Source organism: Pongo pygmaeus, chromosome 14 (assembly GCF_028885625.2).
Source record: "Pongo pygmaeus isolate AG05252 chromosome 14, NHGRI_mPonPyg2-v2.0_pri, whole genome shotgun sequence".
Classification (NCBI taxonomy): domain Eukaryota; kingdom Metazoa; phylum Chordata; class Mammalia; order Primates; family Hominidae; genus Pongo; species Pongo pygmaeus.
This window is the reverse complement of record NC_072387.2, coordinates 33,536,643-33,556,856: the sequence shown is the minus strand read 5'-3', so window position 1 is coordinate 33,556,856 and position 20,214 is coordinate 33,536,643. Positions and strand designations below refer to the sequence as shown.

At 44.4% G+C, this 20,214-nt stretch overlaps 1 protein-coding gene and 1 long non-coding RNA gene across 3 annotated transcripts; both read left to right on the top strand.

The window, feature by feature from the left end:
• The first annotated feature begins 688 nt into the window (after positions 1–688).
• Positions 689–7,892, top strand: LOC129011785 (uncharacterized). The gene is made up of 4 exons (XR_008493438.2): positions 689–913; positions 3,868–4,041; positions 6,629–6,801; positions 7,394–7,892. It is a non-coding gene; the product is annotated as an uncharacterized LOC129011785 (long non-coding RNA).
• Positions 7,893–8,458: 566 nt separating this feature from the next.
• Positions 8,459–19,051, top strand: AMER2 (APC membrane recruitment protein 2). Of its 2 annotated transcripts, none has more exons than XM_054446854.2 (2): positions 8,459–8,715; positions 8,999–19,051. In XM_054446854.2, exon 2 carries the CDS (start codon positions 9,099–9,101, stop codon positions 11,127–11,129), a length of 2,031 nt encoding a protein of 676 aa, XP_054302829.1. In that variant the 5' UTR covers positions 8,459–8,715; positions 8,999–9,098; the 3' UTR covers positions 11,130–19,051. The 2 variants fall into 2 exon arrangements, with proteins under 2 accessions (XP_054302829.1, XP_063506778.1); XM_063650708.1 differs by having other exon boundaries at positions 8,459–9,873; positions 10,252–19,051.
• Positions 19,052–20,214: the final 1,163 nt, after the last annotated feature.

Below are 20,214 nucleotides of genomic sequence, written 5' to 3'. Positions count from 1 at the left end.
ATTTGAGGATTAACCATCGTGGAGGAAAACATAGACTTTTTTTTCGAAGAAGAAGAAAAAAAATCTAACACCCAAGCTGCTGAGGCCCGATCACGCTGACCTACAACCCGGGATGGAACAATGGTACTGTCGGCCTGATGAACTGGAGAGTTCACACCGAACCAAGTCTCACACTGTCGAGCCTCCTGGTCACCGTGCAGGGCAGGCATTATGATTTATTCATGGTAGCACCCAGCACATGGGAGAGACTCTATATATGCTCATGGAATGGAATGGACACCATGGAGGTCCTTCCTAAGCTACTCTGGAGGTGGGAATAACCACAATCAGGTTTTTAATCTAGTGTATTTCAAACATTTACTGGACATGTCTGCTTTAACCAAAAAATACATTCCCCTAAGGGAAGGCTGAAGGGTAGGAAGAGAGCTGGGAGCATGCGATAGAGATTGGTACAGGGAGGTCTTGAGAGGGAATGCACTGTCTTGTGGGAGGGGGAAGCGTGGAGGAAAGTGAACCCACTAGGGAGACGGAATGCTGCCTTTCCCCAGCACAGCTACTGAGTAGGTTGATTTGTAGCACATTCTGCCAGCTGCCTGCTCTAATCTGTTCTCTCCTTCTGTAGTAATAGGAATGTGGCCAGGCACGTGGTTAGACCATATTTCCCACTCTCTAGTAGCCAGATGTGGCCATGTGACTAGATGTCACCAACAGAAGTGAGAGGAAGTGACTTGTTCCATGTTGGAGTCAAGCTTCTTAGAAATGGATGTGCTTCTTCCAGGATCTCTTTCTCCTTCCACCAGCTAAATGCAGATAGCAACAACCCCACAGTGGGGACACAGAGAAGTGAAGCCTGGGACCCTGAATGATCACATGGAAGAGACTCACCCTTCTGGTTTCAATATTTGACTTATAGGTGAGTGCTATGATCTGAATATTTGTGCTCTCCCCAAATTCATATGTTGAAATCCTAACCTCCCAGGTGATGGTGTCAGGAGGTGAGGTTTTTGGGGAGAGGATTAAGTCACAAGGGTGATGCCTTCATGAATGGGATTAGTGCTTTTACGAAATAGGGCCAAGGGAGCTCATTCCCCCTTCTACTATGTGAAGACACAGGTAGAAGGCACCATCGGTGAACCATAAAGCAAGCCCTCACCAGATAGCCAACCTGCTGGTGCCCTTGACCGTGGACTTTTCAGCCTCCAGAACAGTGAGAAATAAATTTCTATTGTTTATAAGCCATTCAATCTATGGTATTTTGTTATGGATGCCCAAATGGACTAAAACAGTGAGTAAGAACAGACCTCTATTGAGTTGACCTGTTTTATTTTGGAATCTATTTGCTACACAAACTAGCACAATCTTAAGTCACATATTTGACTACCAAGGGAAGTAACCCACCCTGCCGTGTGACTCAAAGGGGGAGAGGAGGTCATGGCCCAAGAAAAGGAGTCATCTGCCTCTGATTGAGATGATTGAGCCACTCAAGTGCAGCTCTGCTGGTTGGCTGATGTGCCTGTCACAGAGGAGAAGAACTATACTTCTCACTCTCATCACAACCCTCTTTTGGTAAAAGTCAGAGCCAACTTACGGGAAGTCAGCCCTGGGGCACCATGATGATTGACACTGTATAGAAACTGGCCTGAGCATTTTTGTGATGTATCATGGGAATAGGCTGGGCCTCTGACAGAAACAGAGGATCTGGGGTCCCAGCCATTACATGAGAAATGCATAGGAATTATTAGCTGCACAGATGGGGTAACAGCATCTCAGATGATAGCTGCAATGTTTAGAAAAGCAAGAGGACAATAACATATTCAGGAAATATGCTCAAAATTGTTGGAGCATAGACTGTGAGAGCAAGTATGTTTGTGTATTGTTTGTAGGAGGTTAGGGATGGGGCAAGGCTGGGCAATTAAACTGGAATAGGTAGGCAAAGATACAGAAAAAATGGTAAGACTCAGCTTTCAGAGTTCAGAATATGCTTTTGAAGTCCATTGTATCTTTGGGGAAAAAAAGGTTTTTTTTGTTTGCCAAAGCTATGGTCATTTGAACTTCAGGAGCCGAGATCTTGACCTAAGTGATAAGTTTAAACAAATATGTAATTGCTCTGAATGTGGTTTTGTCTGCTATCTAGATGAGTTAAGATCCCAAGACTTTAGGAAATGGAAGAAAAGAAGTTGCAGAGGAGGAAAGTGCAGGACAAGTCCCCAGACGGCCTTGGATAACCAGTTCTTCCCCCATTACTTGCCTGTAGTTCTCAGAATAACTGTAGAATGTGCTGGGAATGCAACATCCTGAGAAAAGGAGGAACTGGCTGGGATAGCCTGGGCTCTGTTCCCATCACCCCTAGAACAGGATGTCCTGCAATACTTTATCCCAGTGATCCATGGGTCCTCTGGCCATAAAACCTAAGGCAGAGTGTGCTTTCATGGTCCCTCAGCTGTGGCGCAACATACGGCACATGCAAATGGGACTCCATGGGGCCTGGGCAGAACTACTGAGCCTTGGAGGATTGCTTCACTTAACTTGCTGTGTGAATTCTCTGTCTCACTGCACTTGTGCAAGTGGATTGTTACTGGTGCATTGTTACTGGTGGATTGTTACTGGTGAAGTGTTTAGAGTCCTCCCCTGGGATTGATATCTGTGCACTGTGAAACTGCTCCACAGAAAGAATGCAAGAGCCTGCTGAGGGTCTTTAGAAAGGGGCTCTGCTCCCTGCACCCTCCATCCAGATTAGCTCGTAAGGAGTGGGGATAAGACACCCCTCCCCTCATGAGCTTAGGGACCTGAGAGTAGAGAGGACCCTGCTACTGTCTGAAACACTCGTGTATGTCCTCAGTGCTGCAATGGCAGGGCCAGTGGAGGGGATCTTAAGACAAGGGGCAGGGGCAGACCTGGAGTGGCATGAGAAAGCAAGAGAACGTTCCCATGTCTTTTTGATAGAAGTGGAAGTAGCTGGGAAAAGGGGCCATGATTCAGAAGGTTGTGAAGATTCGCACGGTTGTGATGTGGGGATGCCATGGCAGAAAGCAGCTTGCTCATATGGCTGGAGATTGGAGGCAATGAGAAACCAGGGCAGAAGGCCTACCTTAGCTACACAGGGTGGTTCATGCTGTGTGTACATGCTGGGTGGGCTGGACCAAGGCCTGAGTGTGAGGCCAGCTTTGTGTCAAGAAGCAGATGCAGAGTAGAGTTTCTTTAAGATGAGCAAAAGTACACCCAAGGGGCAGGGGCTTGGGCTTCCTATCGGTGTCCCACTGTGGTGCAGATCATTTTTGCAGCCCCCCTGCAGCTTCCCAGTCTCGAATCTCTGGGCCTGGCCTCCTCATTAACAACAGAGGGCCCTCATCTTGGGCTCTGGTTCTGGTTTGCATCCCTGCTGGGGTTAGATGATTCCCACTGTTTATTTGGCTGCTCTCTAACAGGGCATCTATCCATGCCCAAAGCCCTGGCATCCCGTCCATGCACCCTCTGCTATCTGACCTCATTCTGCCCTGTTTTTGGCTGCACTGCACCCACCTTGGTGCCAACAGCTGAAGAAATCCCACCCCCTGTGCAATCTGAGATACAATGTTTTCTAAGAGTAGCTCTAGCTAAATGGCAGAGCCAGAGAAAAGGGAATTATTGGGAGGAGCAGTTATGGTGTGACATGTTTCTCAGGCCATTCTGGCTTCCATGCAGGGACTAGAGAACAGGAAGAGCAACAGTAGTCCTCTTGTTCTACCCTATCCACTACATGGGAACTTTGATACCCATCTTAGGTTCCTCCTAGAAAATCCTGAGAGACCCCAAGGTGTCACGTGTGTACGCCAAGATCTACCCTTCTTGGTCAACACTGTTTTCCTTCTTGCTTCCTCTGGCTTGCAGTGGTACTGTCCCATGCTGCTGGCAACCCCAGAAGTGCCATCAGTGACCCCGAACTCTGCTGAAGGCCTACACCTGCTGAAGAAGCTCATGCCTAGTTTGAACCCACTCATGACTGAGCCCAAGGACAGTCTTGTCTGTGCCAAGGGTCCTGGCGGCTGCATTGAAGGACTGAAGGTAAGGCAGATGCTGTCACCATTGCTGGTGATGTCATTTGTTGTGGGTTGAATTGTGTCTTCCAAAAGATCTGCTGGAGTCTTAACCCCGGGTCCCTGTGAATGTGACCTTATTTGGATGAGGTCTTTGCAAATGTAACCAAGGTTTCAGTTAAGATGAGGTAGTACTGGAGTAGCGTGGGCCTTTAATCAGTGTGACTAGTGTCACTCTAAGAAGAGGAGAAGAGACACAGACAGGCACGCAGAGGGAATATAACATCTTTGCCTCAGACCGAGGCAGAGATTGGAAAAATGTGTCTCGAAGCTAATGGACTCCAAAGATTAAACAACCGGAAGCCTGGGAGGAGACGTGGAAACTGCCCAAATACCCGTGCTGTCAGCTGCCGCATGGCCTGTGTCCCCTTGGTGCCTACCAGCATTACAGGGAAAAGCTCATTTTGCCTTTTTTGGTCTTCTGTGGCACTCCCCTTGCCTAGAATCCAGGTATAAATCCATGGGAGGTGGGCCAAGGTAATGTCCTATGAACCCGGAACACCTCCCCTCTGAGTTGCTCCTTTACTCTGCAGGCTACATGGGGTTGTAGCTCCTGCTGGGATGGGCTCTTTCTTCTAGCAGCCTTGACTGTGCACCAGGATTAATGTGGAAAATCATGAGCTGCAGTGGGCTTTTCGATCGCATATTACTAATTAGAAATAAATTTATCCTCTTAATAAGCATATATTCAGAACAGCTATTAACTCATAGTGAAAGCTGATGTTTGGGGAAATCAGGAATCAAAATATGCTAAAGAAAACACAAGAACTTCAGTTTAGCTCAGGGCCTAGCATTCTCAGACCTGTAGCCCTCATGCTGCTCATCCTAGCCTCCAGCCTCAGCTTCCCAGGCAAGGGGGTCACAGGAACATGCCGGTGGCATTGTATCTGCGGCCAGGCTTTCTGCAAGTAGCGCCCACACATTTCTTTCCTGGCACCTGTGCACTTCACATTGCCCACGGAGGGGCAGGACAGGCCTCAGACACAGGAAGAGAGTGGACAGCAGGGGACTTTAAGACCAGTGGCTCTGAGCTTTTTTCTGTTCATCTCATAAAGAGGAACTTGGGTTGGACATTTGGGGGTTCTCACTGGCAGCACAGCTTCTCAAGTCCGCCTTGGAGGATAATCCCAGGTGGGAATGGACATGAGCAGGGAGGCAGACATTTCAGCCTGGGGTGAGGTCAGGAGCTGGCCAAGTGGTCTGCAGATGGGAGGTGGTAGTCTCAATTCAGGTATTATTTCCAAACCGTATTGATGAACCATTATCCCTTTAAAGACCCACAGCAAGTTTAAGGTAAAGTTAGCAGCCTCCTTAAGCAGAAATGCTGTGACACATGAGAAGTCCCTTAGCAGCAGCCACACAGCGGCTCAAAGGGAAGCTCCTCGGTGGCTCACCTAGAATAGAAAATTCAACCCAGTGCTGGGTGCAGTGGCTTACGCTTGTAATCCCAGCACTTCGGGAGGCTGAGATGGGCAGATCACTTAAGGTCAGGAATTTGAGACCAGCCTGGCAAACATGGTGAAACCCTGTCTCTACTTAAAAAAAAAAAATTAGCTGGGTTTGTTGCCTACACCTGTGATCCCAGTTACAGGTGAGGCAGAAGCAGGAGAATTGCTTAAGCCTGGCAGGCAGAGGAAATGAGTGCAGTGAGCCCTGAGATCATGCCACTGCACTCCAGTCTGGGTGACATAGCAAGACTCTGGGAAAAAAAAAAAAAAAGAAAGAAAGAAAAAGAAGGAAGGAAGGAAGCGAGGGAGGGAGGGTGGGAGTGAGGGAGGGAGGGAGGGAGGGAGAAGGGAAGGGAAGGAAGGAAAGGAAAGGAGAAAGGAAAGGAGAGGAGAGGAGAGAGAGAAAGAAAGAGAGAGAGAAAAGAAAGGAAAGAAAGAAAAGGAAAGAAAGAAAGAAAAAGGAAAGAGAAGGAAAGAAAAAAGAAAAGAAAGAAAGGAAAGAAAGAAAGAAAAAGAAGGAAGGAAGGAAGGAAAGAAGGAAAGAAAAGAAAGAAAGAAAGAAAGAAGAAAGAAAGAAAAAGAAAGAAAGAAAGAAATTCCACCCAGTAGGCTTTGGGCAAAGGGCTGGACTGCTTTGAAGGCACCCTAAAAAAGGAAATGATGATGTGATGATGATGATGATGATGATGATGATGATGATGATGATGATGATGATGATGACGTTAAGTTCTCAAATGGTTCTTCTTGTGCTTCTCTTCTGTTTTTTTTCTCCTTGTTTTGAGTACCATCCTCCAGAGAAGCTCACTACCTAGAGAAAAAAAGCCTCAACAAAACGACAAATACTTCCTGGTGCCAACAAAGAAAAGCCCACACATGTCTTCCAGCAAAATCCGCTTGCTGTTTGCATTTGTGACATGTCTTATGTTTTGGAATGGCTTTTCCCTGAAATGTTTCCCCTCGGTCCTGTTCTCCATTCCTTTCTACTCTAATTTTCTGTTCACTCCCAAGCTGGGGCAGGATGGGGGAAAAAAATGAAAGAAGAAACTATAAACAAAAATGGGAGTGCTTATGGTAAAATTATCTTCACTGTCATGTTCTGTCTTTCAGGGAAAAAAAAATTACCATTTTGCTTTCTCCGCTCTTGACTGTGAAGTTTAATATAAGGTATGGCTCATCTTTGTGATGGTTCATAACCTGGCTCTAACCATCAAACCACTGGACCATCCTGCGCCTCATCTCTCTCCCCTACAGACTCTCTCCTTACGTGTCTGGCTTTTGGGGTAAATTCCTTTCAGCTGGCCTCACCCTCCTTTTTCCCACTGTTTCTGTAACAAGGATGCTGAGCAGGATGCTGGAGGGTCCTCACTCACACCGCAGCCTCTACAGCTCCCACGCCCAGTGCCTTCAGATGGTTCCAGGGGTCCCTGCTTTCTTGTATCTCAGGGCCAGTAACTCACGGTGAGGACACCTTCCTCAGGCTGAAGACAGCTTTGTCTCTTTCTCTTTATTTGAGTGTTGATGTCCCAAAAGAATGATATCCATCCCAAAGTCCTCTATCAGATTTCTCCCAGGAGGCCCAAAGATTGTCATGTAAATTAGAGTCACATTTGACCTGTCCTGATGGGTGAATAAGCAGACCACTTTCTCCCAATGGAGAAAGGGAGATTTTTTAATAGGCAACTTACTTTTCCTTGATCCCAGTCACAAACTCTTCCAAACTGACAGAGCCACACAGTAACCCACAAATCTAAGCAACTGTATGGGTGTGTGTGGGTGTGTGTGTGTGTGTGTGTGTATGTGTGTAAAATTGAGAGACTTTCTATTGTTCTTCAAAAGGTTGTAAAGACGTAACAAATGGGTTTCTCTTTACAGTTCCTTACACCTGGTATCCCCAGAAAGCACTGAGGACTCTGATTCATCATGTCAAGCGGTCAGTTAGAATCCAGGAGAGCCTCTCTCCGGCCTCACCTTACTTCCTGTACCAGGAGAGATAATCATTAATAGTGAGAGAGAGTTGATGGGATTAGAGTCCAGAAGTGACAACCTCTCCTGAACCCGAACTCATTGATTTCTTCGTTTTACAAAACAGTGTTCTTGAGAAAAATAAACAAAAAAAGGAAATAATACAACTAATAACTCCAAGGTCTAAACGTAAACCAGCTGTGTCTCATAACAACAGAAGCTGCAATGGCCAACATACGTCATTTATAAAACGTCAACTTATGTGGATGTGGATTGGGATTTCTTCGCATAATGCAAAGAGCACATAAAAAATGAGTAGGGAAAAGACTGCTATTTGTGTATATATGTAATTATTACATATATTCTTAAATGATATTTAATAAATAATCAAATGATTAAATAATATATACTACATATACATGTTATATTAATATATGTATATGCTTCTCCAAATTTCTTCTTTTTCCTAAAAAGCACTCAGCTGGGATTATGATATCAGATGTCAAGATTAGAATATTAGCAGTCACTTTTTAAATTAGAACACAGAAGAGATTCCTAGACTGAGCTGTTCCCAGAAAAAAGGTTTTCCCTCTCCCCAGACCAGGCAGGTAGGAATGTCTGCAGAGACCCCTGGACACACAGGGACCCCTGCCAAGCTTTTCCTGCTCTGTATATTGGGGAAGGGGGCTACAAGTCAGCCCTGGTGGTATGGGGGAGGGGAGTGGTACAGCAGTGACAGGAATAATGCCACTGTCCTGCTGAGTGGGAAAGGAGAGGGCAGAACCCGGACTCGAAGGCCCACCTGTGGAGTGGGTCTGAGATTCCCAGCCTGTGTTCTCGGTCAGCTTGTCTATTGTTATCAAATGTGGGCTGGGCCGCGGCATCTGTGACTTCATCCCGTGGTGGCTGGAGTCTGGGATAAAAGTCATGGTTGTCCCAAAGGTGCAGGCAGACTCCACCCCGGGGAGCTGTTGTGCTTGCATTGCTGGGCTGCTGATAGACTGATTGAGTGGCGGCGTGTACTTTTGTCACAAGAACCACAACCACAATGACAACCACACAGCATGGACCTAGCGTGTGCTCAGCTCTGGACAAGACATGGATGTAGGCAGACATGCTTCCTGCCTGCTGGGCTTAGTGCACTAATGCTAAGGACAGACATGAAGGGCTTGGGAAAGGCATGAAGATGCATGGAGTCTAGGAGAGAGGATAAGAAAAACAAGCATTTTGTGGTGGGTTGAATTGCGTTGTCGTTTTTAGAGGCATTTCGTGATCCATGGTTGCGCTCCCGTGAAGAGCGAGTCTAGAGAAGGAATCGGAAGGTGGGTGAGAGTTGAGGGAATTTGAATTCCATAATTACGACTCGAATTTCTGCCATCAGCTCGCGGCTGTGTTGTCTGCTCCTGCCACAAAAACGCCATGCAGCGCCAAGCCAAGTCGGATGGAAGTGGGTTAGGGTATTATATAAGCCCTTGCGGGAGGGAAGATGGTCTTTTATGTGTGTTTCTTTTGCAGCGGCGGCGGCGAGCGCGGCTCAGGTTGATTTAGAATACGGGTGACAGTGGCCTGGCCCGAGCCCACTGCTGACGAAAGCGGCTTATCCCGCGCGGTTTCCATGGAGACGAGCCGGAGCCGCGGCGGCGGCGGGGCTGTCAGCGAGCGCGGCGGAGCTGGCGCGTCCGTGGGGGTCTGCAGGAGGAAGGCGGAGGCCGGGGCCGGGACCCTCGCGGCAGACATGGACTTGCATTGTGACTGTGCCGCCGAAACGCCGGCCGCCGAGCCGCCCTCGGGGAAGATTAATAAAGCTGCCTTCAAATTATTCAAGAAGAGGAAATCGGGTGGCACCATGCCCAGCATTTTTGGGGTCAAAAACAAAGGGGACGGGAAAAGCTCGGGTCCGACGGGGATGGTGAGGAGCAGGACCCACGACGGACTTGCCGAGGTGCTGGTGCTGGAGAGCGGCAGGAAGGAGGAGCCGCGCGGCGGGGGCGACAGCGGCGGGGGCGGCGGGGGGCGGCCGAACCCGGGCCCCCCCAGAGCCGCAGGGCCCGGCGGGGGCTCCCTCGCCAGCAGCTCGGTGGCCAAGTCGCACAGCTTCTTCTCGCTGCTGAAGAAGAACGGGCGCTCGGAAAACGGCAAGGGAGAGCCTGCGGACCCGAGCAAGGCCGGCGGCAAACAAAAGCGGGGGCTGCGGGGGCTGTTCAGCGGCATGCGCTGGCACAGGAAAGACAAGCGGGCCAAGGCGGAGGCCGCGGAGGGGCGCGCGCCCGGGGGCGGCCTGATCCTGCCCGGCTCGCTCACCGCCAGCCTGGAGTGCGTCAAGGAGGAGACGCCCAGAGCCGCGCGCGAGCCGGAGGAGCCCAGCCAGGACGCCCCGCGAGACCCAGCAGGTGAGCCCGCAGGGGGAGAGGAGGTGCCCGCCCCCGCCGACCGCGCCCCAGCGCGGAGCTGCCGAGAGGCCGAGGGCCCCGCGCACCCCGGCGACACCGGCGCCCGGGGAGAGGACGCCGCGGGGCATCGGCGCGCCGAGAAGCCCCGGGCACCCCCCGAGCCGGGGCCCGGGGAGGTCCGCACGGCAGAGGACGCTTCCAGGACGGGGGCCGTTCCCGTAAAGACGGTCCCCCTTGTCGACTCCGAAGGCGGCAGCGGCCGGGCGCCCGGCGCCCCGGACCCTGCCTCTGTCGATCCACCCTCAGACCCGTCGGCAGATCGTATTTGTTTGATGTTTTCTGACGTGACTTCACTGAAAAGCTTTGACTCTCTTACAGGCTGTGGAGATATTATTGCAGACCAAGAGGAAGAGGCAGGTCCCAGCTGTGACAAGCATGTCCCCGGGCCAGGCAAGCCGGCTCTCTCTAAAAAGAACCCCGGCGTGGTGGCCTACCAAGGAGGCGGGGAAGAGATGGCCAGCCCGGACGAGGTGGACGACACCTATCTACAGGAGTTCTGGGACATGCTCTCCCAGACCGAGGAGCAGGGACCCGAGCCCCAGGAGGGCGCGGCTAAGGTGGCAGCTGCGCTGGAAACCAAGGTGGTGCCCGAGACCCCCAAAGACACCAGGTGTGTGGAAGCGGCCAAGGACGCGTCCTCAGTCAAGCGCAGGAGGCTCAACCGAATTCCCATCGAGCCCCATCCGAAGGAGGAGCCCAAGCACCCGGAGAAGGAGCAGCAGGAAGGCGTCCCCAACAGCGACGAGGGCTACTGGGACTCCACCACGCCAGGCCCAGAGGAAGACAGCTCGAGCAGCGGGAAGAAGGCGGGCATCCCCCGGGATAGCTACAGCGGGGACGCGCTCTATGATCTTTATGCTGACCCGGATGGAAGTCCAGCAACCCTTCCTGGAGGGAAGGACAACGAGGAGACGTCCTGCCTGTCCCGGTTAAAGCCCGTATCTCCAGGCACCATCACCTGTCCACTGCGAACACCAGGCAGCTTGCTGAAGGACTCTAAGATCCCTATTAGCATCAAGCACCTGACCAACCTTCCATCTAGCCATCCCGTGGTGCACCAGCAACCCTCCAGGAGTGAGATGCCCAGAACAAAAATCCCGGTTTCCAAAGTGCTGGTCCGCAGAGTCAGCAACCGGGGCTTGGCTGGGACCACCATCAGGGCAACGGCCTGCCACGACAGTGCCAAAAAGTTGTGAGGTCTTCCAGGCCAAGGTGGATGGGCCACATGTCAAGGAATACAACTTTTCCCTGGAAACCACTAAAGTAAGTTTTGCTTTTCCTCAAGAAAGTCTTTTAGGACACCACCCGTCCCCCGCCCTGCTCCAGAGCGTGGACCGGGGAGGTCTTTGTGCCCTGAGCAGGGACAGGATAACACCAGAAAGAGGGATGCTACACTGGGGATTCTCTTCTCAAGATAAGTCCCTGAGAATTATTTTCAAGCACTTTTTTCTTTTTTACCTTTAAGTTTTTCTTCCTTTTTCTTTAATATACTGAACACTTGGAAGTCACCTTTACTTGCCTTTGCAGAAAACAGAACTTAGCCAAACCTAAGTAAGAGTCATGCCTGGATATTGGGATGAGCCAGTGTCTAGAGGCCTGAAGGAACCGCTGAAGAACCAGAGGAGATCTCCTCTTCCAAGACACATTTCCTTCCTTCCCTTCTTTCCTTTTTCCTTTCCAGTTAAAAAAAAAAAAAAAAAAAAAGACCCTTTGCTGTATCACTGTGTGGAAAATACCTCCAAAGCTGAAAGAGCCAGGTATTTACCTGATGAGCAGAGGGGACCACTGATTGGCAGAAAACTTCCCCACGTTCAGTTGTTAGATATGCAAATTGATAAGAATCTAACACTAGGAAAATAAAGGCGAGTTTTGGTTTGGTTGGTTTCAGTCATTTGTTTGGGGAGATATAAAAGGCTCAGGAGAGCAGGCTTTTGCTTTTGCTTTTGTTTGTTTCTTCCACCACCCAGTGCAGAAATCAGGATCAGGGAAAGATTTTACTAAATGCCAATAGATACAGTATTTAAGCATTTATAAGCTGAAACCTTCTCATGCAAAGATAATGCATATTTTACGGTTTATCCAGCTGTTAAAATTTTGTAAACAGTCAATTCAACAGAATTATTCTAGATAATTCTATATCTAGAATATAAAATCTGGTCTTATAGCTAGACATGATGATGGTCCCCAAACCGTTGATGTGCTGTTATGTACTGTAATGGGAAGCGATTCTGATTTTGTTTTACATTGGTTCTCTGGTTCTCAAAAAAAAAAAAAAAAAATCTATTGTGCTGGTGTCCCAGACGAATGGCTCTGCCTTGTTTTGGGTAAGAGTCTGTTTCTCACCCCAAACCCTGTTTTCAGAATTTTTTTTACCTTGATTATGAAATTTTGGATCCAACCATTCCTCAATATAGTGAGTGCAAAATGAGGAACACATAAAGAAAAACAATAGAAAGATATAGTTTTTCACATCATTTGCCTTTTGCTTTATAGACTTATGACGAAGACAAGTGTGTTCAGAATATGACACTGGCAAGCTTATGTATTGTAAACACTTTATGCCAAGTTTTTTTTGAAAAGTGGTTTGCTTCTATGTATGTTTTCTAATATTTCAGATAAAACATTTATTTCACAAAGGGTTATTATATGCCTAGATAGTTTGAATGATAAACTGAAGCAGTTCCTAGAATGCTATTAGTGTCTAATGATGAAATTAATATCCTTTTTGAAATACACTTCAGTGTATTTAATCAAAAGACCAGAGCTTCTACTAGGAGGTGATTCATCATACCAGGAAGATTATGCATATTCAAATGAAACTACACATATGTAAATGACATGAACACTTCTGTATAAGTCTCATTTCCAGAGAGATTGCATTAGTAATGAACTGTTATTACATGCTTTTAAAGTTTGTTTTCTGTTTCATAAATGAAAGAATAAGGCAAGTTAAATATATGAAAACCTATTTTAATAATATGAAGAAAGTAACAAAATAAATGGGCATCAAAGGAAAGCAAATTGAGCCAGTAGCAGAAAGTAGGCCATTCCCCATTTTAAATTTGCAGTGATTCAATTAGGAGAGGTTTGCTGAATTTCTTCATTAGTCATATGACTGGCTTTTATTGCATTGTCTCAGATCCATAATGTTATTTCAAAGTAATCTTTTAATATTTAATTTCTTTATGTGTGTAAATGAGGCCCTGTATGCAGTCATAGCCTTAAGCATTCTGAACACACTACCAAGAATTCATATAAGCATCTCACACTCACGTGCTCATGCACTCAACTGTGTACAGACTAACAGACAAAAGACATCTACTCTAGATTTGGAAATTATTTTTGAAATTATTTCTGTATTAAACAAGGGAATTACATTTGATTTCACGCCTATAGTAGTATTTAGGCTCAAAATACATTCATCTTCCCCTAGTGAATGGAGAAAATATAAATTTTATTCCTAGCTGTAAAACAAAGGATCTTGATTTCCTTGTTGTACATTTTCCTGCAAGGGTTATATTCTCCTTTGCATGAATCCATGGCAAAGTTATGTTGGTTCATTTGTTCAATTGTACAGGAAAGTTAAGAATACCTGAAAAACTTATGAGAATATTGTAATAGTAAAGGCAATCTATTTCTTAAGCAGTAGAAGAAAAGTTTTTGCTTTCATAATTTTAGGACTTATTCCTCCATTTACACCGTTATGCTGTGTCTCCTCTTTATAAGAAAAGGAACACGTGAGCAAAGTTTATCTTAATTTCCACTGACCTGTCAATTAACCAGGTATAAAAGATATAAAATATTTTCCTTTTAAATTTATATTTTCCACTTTTTTTTACCTTATATTTTTAAGAATTGCACCCACACCAATCAAATAAAAGATTTGGGCAATGAATTAAACAGCCTCAATCACTTGATGGGAAATCCCTGGAGTGGCAGGAAGAGTAGAGTCTCAACTTTTTCCAGCCATAGAAAAGGGATCATAGTTGCTTTCTTGTGCCAAGGGCTACTTTCTCTCATTTGTGTTCATGGAGATTGTTTTTTCAAGAATTTTCCTAGATTTACATTCCAATTGTTATTAATACATTATATCTAATGACCTTGTGAAGATTATTCAGGCCCATATTTGCTGACTTTTTAAGGGAAGGGTTAGATAGAGGCTAATTATATCTTTCCCATGTATGTATATTCTAAGATACTTGGTTGATTGACTTCCTTTAGTTGAAAAGCTGCCCAAATTAGACAGGAAAAAGTCAAATCAATTGTTGGGCGAAAATTTATGGGTTGGTTTAATAGCTCTGCACAAAGACAGCCTGACTTTAATGTCTATATTACACATACACTGTTATTTGAAACACTCTGCTTTAGTACAGATGGTGGTTGATGCGTTTATCCTGCCGTTAGCACCAATTGGGAGAAATTTTACTACAGCGTTTTAAATAATCACAAGAGGAAATAGATTTTTATTATTTTATCTAATAACAACAATAGAATATAGAATACAAAGGACTTCCTCTAGATACATTTTATTTTATCTAATAACAACAATGGAATATAGAATACAAAGGACTTCCTTTAGATACATTTTCCACAAATTATCTGCTTATTTAAATACAAAGGGTTTAATATCTATGAAGGTAATAACTCACTGTGTTTAAAGGATTTATTTCTTCATCTCAGAGGTAGTCTTCAAGTATTTGCAGTTAAACAGTATGCAAATAGCCCTTTGCTTACACAATTATCCGGGTAAAAAGACTATGTCAGGTGTTGAGATTTCTTTGAATTTTCTAAGAGTTTTCATTATTTATGCCTTTGTCAGATTAATTTTAAAGGCGACTCTTGACTGTTAGCTTGGTGTGAAGAGATCCACTCAGGCAGCTCATGTCTCCTAAATGCCCTCAGACAGCAGTGACGGGACACTTCACATGACACTAGCATGTTGGCTCCGTCCACATGGCGGAATGCATTCCCTGCTGTTAGTTATCTGAATTTTTCTCCTGAATTACAAATATATGGATTTGGCTCCCCTGATGCTGGGCTTCTACTGAGACCTGTTCCAGTACATTCACATATGCTTTGCTCCCCTTCATTGTTAAGAAATTAATTCAAGAAGTTTTTTGCTGTTAAACATAAGGAAAAAGCATCACAATTGCCTCGTCTCATCACTGAGGAAAGCTAGTTTAAAGTATCTGAGTGAAATAAGAGGAAAACCCCAAATACTTCACCTAACTCAGTTTCCCTTTCCCCTCCTCCAGGCAGAGCAAGGAAAATAACAGTTCTAATTTGTGTAAACTCAGCCTTAGAAAATTTCAATTCATTACACACAAAAATATTTATGAAACAGTTTGGGACCAAAGGGGTAGTATGGTAGAAGAGTGTCTTATAGAGCCCGTGTGGGGAAGCAAAAGGCAAGGATGTAGTTCACAGGCAGAAGCGAGCTGTGACATTGTCAGTGCAGCGTGTAAGTGTGGCTCCTCACAGGCGGCCATTGATTGTGAGACCTCATCTTGCTCTGAAGATTTCCTGGTGGCTGTCAGGCATTGCTTCTCAAAAGCCTTGCACTGTGATAAGGTTTAAGGAGACAGATTGTTGCAACAATAGCCACTTCTAAGGAATGTTATTATGTCACTGCAGATGATGTTTTTAAGAGGTGATTCAGAATGATAGTTTCATGATTATGGAAAGTAGTTCCCTCTCAAACTGCAAAAGGAAAGATGAAAATAGTCATGAGGCCTCCAGAACTGAAATTGGGCATCTTTTATGATGGATATTTACTTTAATTCAATGCAACACATATTTATGGGGCATAGACTGTATGTAATACTTAATAAAACCCATTCAGTTTGGAGCTCACACCTAAGGTGCGCTGTAATTGGATTTTCTTAATATTCATTAAAAACACAAAACAATATTATTTTACTTTTTTTGGTATTTGCATTTGTTGCTTATAGTTTGTGGGGTGAAGCAAAGTGGTGTGAAGTTGAGGAAGGGCACTATGAATTAAGCCACACAAATGCCTCTAAAAAAATAGTAAATATAACAACGGTTAACATTCGTTGAATACTTTCTATGTGTCAGGCACTGCTAGGAGATTTAGAAATAATTACTTAGTCCTCTTAACAGCCATATGGGATAGATAATATTATCTCCCCAGTATGACAGCTTTAATTCATCCTTTTTGTTTCTATCCCTTTCCATCTCTGTCTGTCTGTCTCTCTCTTTTCCCCTAGTCTCTAGGACAGGGATATAAACTCTTTAGTGATTTTCAGTAATAGAAGAGCTAAGTACTGCTTAGTGTCATTGTCAGCTCAGTTCTAATAGAAAGAGCTAACCCATGTCCATGCAGCTGAAAATTAGTTTTGTGTCTGAGATGATGGTGCTCATAGTCATATACAGGGAACTCTGCCTCTGTGCTATGCTGAGTAGGCAAACATTGGCCTTCCCTTGGAGGGATCCTCTTCTCTTAGGATTAACGTGGGAAGTACAGACAGAAATCTCTTCTGTTGTCATGGTGATACTTCTTCCCTGATAGGGTATCATTCATTCAAAGCATGTTTGTTTCATTTGTTTTTATTCCTACCTTAAGCCGTCTTGGTGGGTTCTGGGTGGTCTATGCATATGTGTGTGTGTTTTAATTGCAGTAAGAATATTGAATATGAGATTTACCCTCTTTAATTTTTTTTTTTTTTTTTTGAGACGGAGTCTTACTCTGTCGCCCAGGCTGGAGTGCAGTGGCATGATCTCGGCTCACTATAACCTCCACCTCCCAGGTTCAAGCGATTCTCCTGCCTCAGCCTCCCAAGTAGCTGAGACTACAGGTGTGTACCACCATGCCCCTTAGTTTTTGTTATTTTTAGTAGAGACAGGGTTTCACCATGTTGGCCAGGCTGGTCTCAAACTCCTGACCTCAAGTGATCTGCCCACCTCCACCTCCAAAGTGTTGGGATTACAGGCATGAGCCACCATGCTGGGGTTACCTTCTTTAATTTTTAAGTACACAATACAGTATTGTTAACTATAGCCACGGTGTTGTACAGCAACTCTCTCTAACCTATGCATCCTGCATAACTGAAACTCTGTGCCCGTTGAACAGCAGCTCCTCATTTCCTCCCCCATCAGCCCCTGGCAGCCATCATTCTACTCTCTGTTTCTGTGAGTCTGGCTATTTTAGATCCCTTATAGAAGTGGAAACGCGCAGTATTTGTCCTTCTGTGACTGGCTTATTTCATTGAGCATAACGTACCCCAAGTTTAGCCATGTTGTTGCTTATGGCAGGATTTCCTTCTTTTTTCAGGCTGAATAATATTTCCTTATATGTATATGCTGCATTTTTAAAAACCCTTTCATCTACTGACAGACGTTTAGATTATTTCCACATCTTGGCTATTGTGAGTAATGCTACAACGAACAAGGGAGTGAAAATATCTCTTTAAGATCCTGATTTCAGTTTTTTTGAATAAATACCCAGAAGTGGAATGACTGGGTCATTCATATGGTAATTCTAATTAAACATAGAATTATTTTTAATTTTTTGAGAAACTTCTGTACTGCTTTCCACATTGGTTGCATCTGTTTACATACTTAGCAATGGTGCACAAGGGTTCCAATTTCTCCACATCTTTGCCAACTTGTTATCTGTGTTTGTTTAAATGACAGCTGTATGAGTTGTCCCTTGCCTCCATGCAATTCTGAACTTCAGAAATAAGCACTTGGCTCCTTTAATAGCTGTCCGTCCTGTGTTGCGTCTACAGCCACTGAATCCTGTCCTACATTTTCTGGTTCATTAACTCATTCAACTAACAGCTATTGACCTTCAATAAGTCAGTCACCGTGAAGATAAGTATTTTATATTGACTTCTACTAACATATCCGGTATGTTTACTATGGTGCCAGAGAGGATGCTGTGTGCTTTTCTCACACTGTTATCTTTACTGTTCACAAGAACCATGTCAGGTAGGTATTGGTAAAATGGGGTAATTTTGGAAATGCTTCAATAGTCAAGTAGAATAACTTTCTGCTCTATGTGAGAAGATACGTTTTAAATAAGATATGGCTTAGGTTTCTGGTTACTTGAGACATACTATACTTTCTCAGACACTCTCAGACCTGAATCATTTAGCAAACTAAAGCAGAAATACTAAAAATATCTGGTTCAATAGCATAGGGGCATGGAGTAGACATGCAGAAAATGCTTGTTCACTTGCCTTGAAATGGCTCCAGGTGGCCTGAAGGAATCAATGAACCTTCTCAAATATCTACATTACAACCATTGGTCCCCACTACACATTTATTTCTAAATAAAGGAGAAGAAACTCTAGCAAAGTAGTATTTAACATTTTCATTGCTTCCAGGATAAAGCTTACGGAACATGGAGGATCTGATAGTGGTAGGTGTATCAGGAATATCAGGGAAAATGCGTTCGATGTAGGCAAAGTCAATTCCTATCATTAGTACTTGACACCAGCTACCTAGCAGGCTCATTGTGAGTTTCAGGTTTTGCCCACGTTGTTTATATAAAGTATCTCAGTGTAATATAGGGAGTTGCTGGTTATTTCAAAATAGTCACAAAGATAACCCAAACGAGAAACTCCGTTTCTATAATTAGTTTTCCTGAAAGTCAGGCAAGTGTTTGAGGACAGGCTTTTGGCAGTATTATTTTTGTGCACAGGAGGAAAATTGTTAGTAGGTTTATAGATATTATTTTTATAATAGAATGTTAAACCCCTGAAAAACATCAAAAATTGTCTCCTAGAACTAATTCTATGTTTTAAAAACTTGTTTTAAAAAGGGATTCTAAATAGCAATAGGGTCTTTTCTCCTTTCTCCACTCCAATGGTTTAATGGGATAGAGGAATCAATGTTTATATTTTTAAACCTGTAAATATTTTATTTTGGGTATTTTGTATATTTGTTGATATAATTCCATTTTGTGCATATGTACCATTGTGCATGTTGCTGTTTTTGATAGTCACTCTTTTAATGAATGTAAGAAGCTTGGGCTAATAGCACTTTTCTTGTTCCATTCAAACATCTGAAAATGAAACTACAACACTGCCATTTTAACTGTTGTGTTTAATTGAGTCAATAAATTTCGTTTCTCCTTTGCATTTAAAGTGAATTCTGTTGGTTGTTATTTCTCCAGGATCAATTTTATTTCCAGTCTTTTCAACTTTGATAAATTATGCTAATGATGGTGATAATGAGGAGGTGATGTGTGTGTGACTGTCTCGTGGAAAGACCAATGGGAGGCCCATATTTCTCTCCACACTTTGTAAACAAGTGAAAAATTCCTTGTTTGCTTTGGGCAGCTGTCTTTTGAAAAGCTCATTTGTTATTCTGACTCTGATCTGAATTCTGAGCCTTTTACTCAGAAAATCTCCATTCCTTATCATCTCTCATGAGGCCGGCTAATCCGCACTGACTGTCGGGTAGCAGCAACATTAGGGCCACTGGAGTCTTTCTAAAGAGTTGCTTTCTGATTTTTGTTTATTTTGGTTTTGGTGGTATGTTTTCATTTTCTATGTGTAACAGGTAGGGAAGCCTCTCAAAGAAGGGAGGCCGGAAACCATCAGATGTAGCTACTGATCCCTGGAGGCCGACAGCTTTCCATTCCGTGGTCCAAGAATGGGCTGAGAACCACAAGGGGAGGTGGACACATCCACAGTAGGGCGGCAAGGACTGTTTCCTAGACCTTTTTTGGTAGCTGATGGTCAAGCACAGAAAATCAGTCAGGATAAAGAGATTTGAGCAACACCTTTGGCCACATATTATAAACCTGGACCAAACAGTTAGAGAATCCACGTTCTTTTCAAAAGCAAATGAAACATTTGTGAATGTTGATTACATCCTAGACCATGAAGTAAGTCTTGACACATTTCAAAAAATAGTTCTTCACAGAATGTGTTCTCTTACCACAACACGCCTGCGGTAGAAATTAGTATCAAAAAGATAATTAAAATCACTCCATACATTTGGACATTTGAAAAATGCACCTTTCAATAGCTCATGGATCAGAGAATAAATGAGTAAGGATATTAAAAAACAATTAGATGTGCATAATTATGAAAAGGGTCTATATTAAGACATGAAATAGAACCAAATCTGTACTTAGGAGAAATTTTATAGCTTCAAATAGGTTATAAAAGATAAGGAGCTGAGGATTAACAAACTGAGAATTCATTTTAATTAAATGTAAGAAGTTAAGAACAGAAGAAAAGAATAAACACATAGGAATTTTAATTAAGAACTGGCCAGGTGTGGCGGCTCACACCTGTAATCCCA

Excerpts from the sequence above, each read along its gene's own strand:
- AMER2 (XM_054446854.2), top strand. The coding sequence starts at position 9,099 with ATGGAGACGAGCCGGAGCCGCGGCGGCGGCGGGGCTGTCAGCGAGCGC.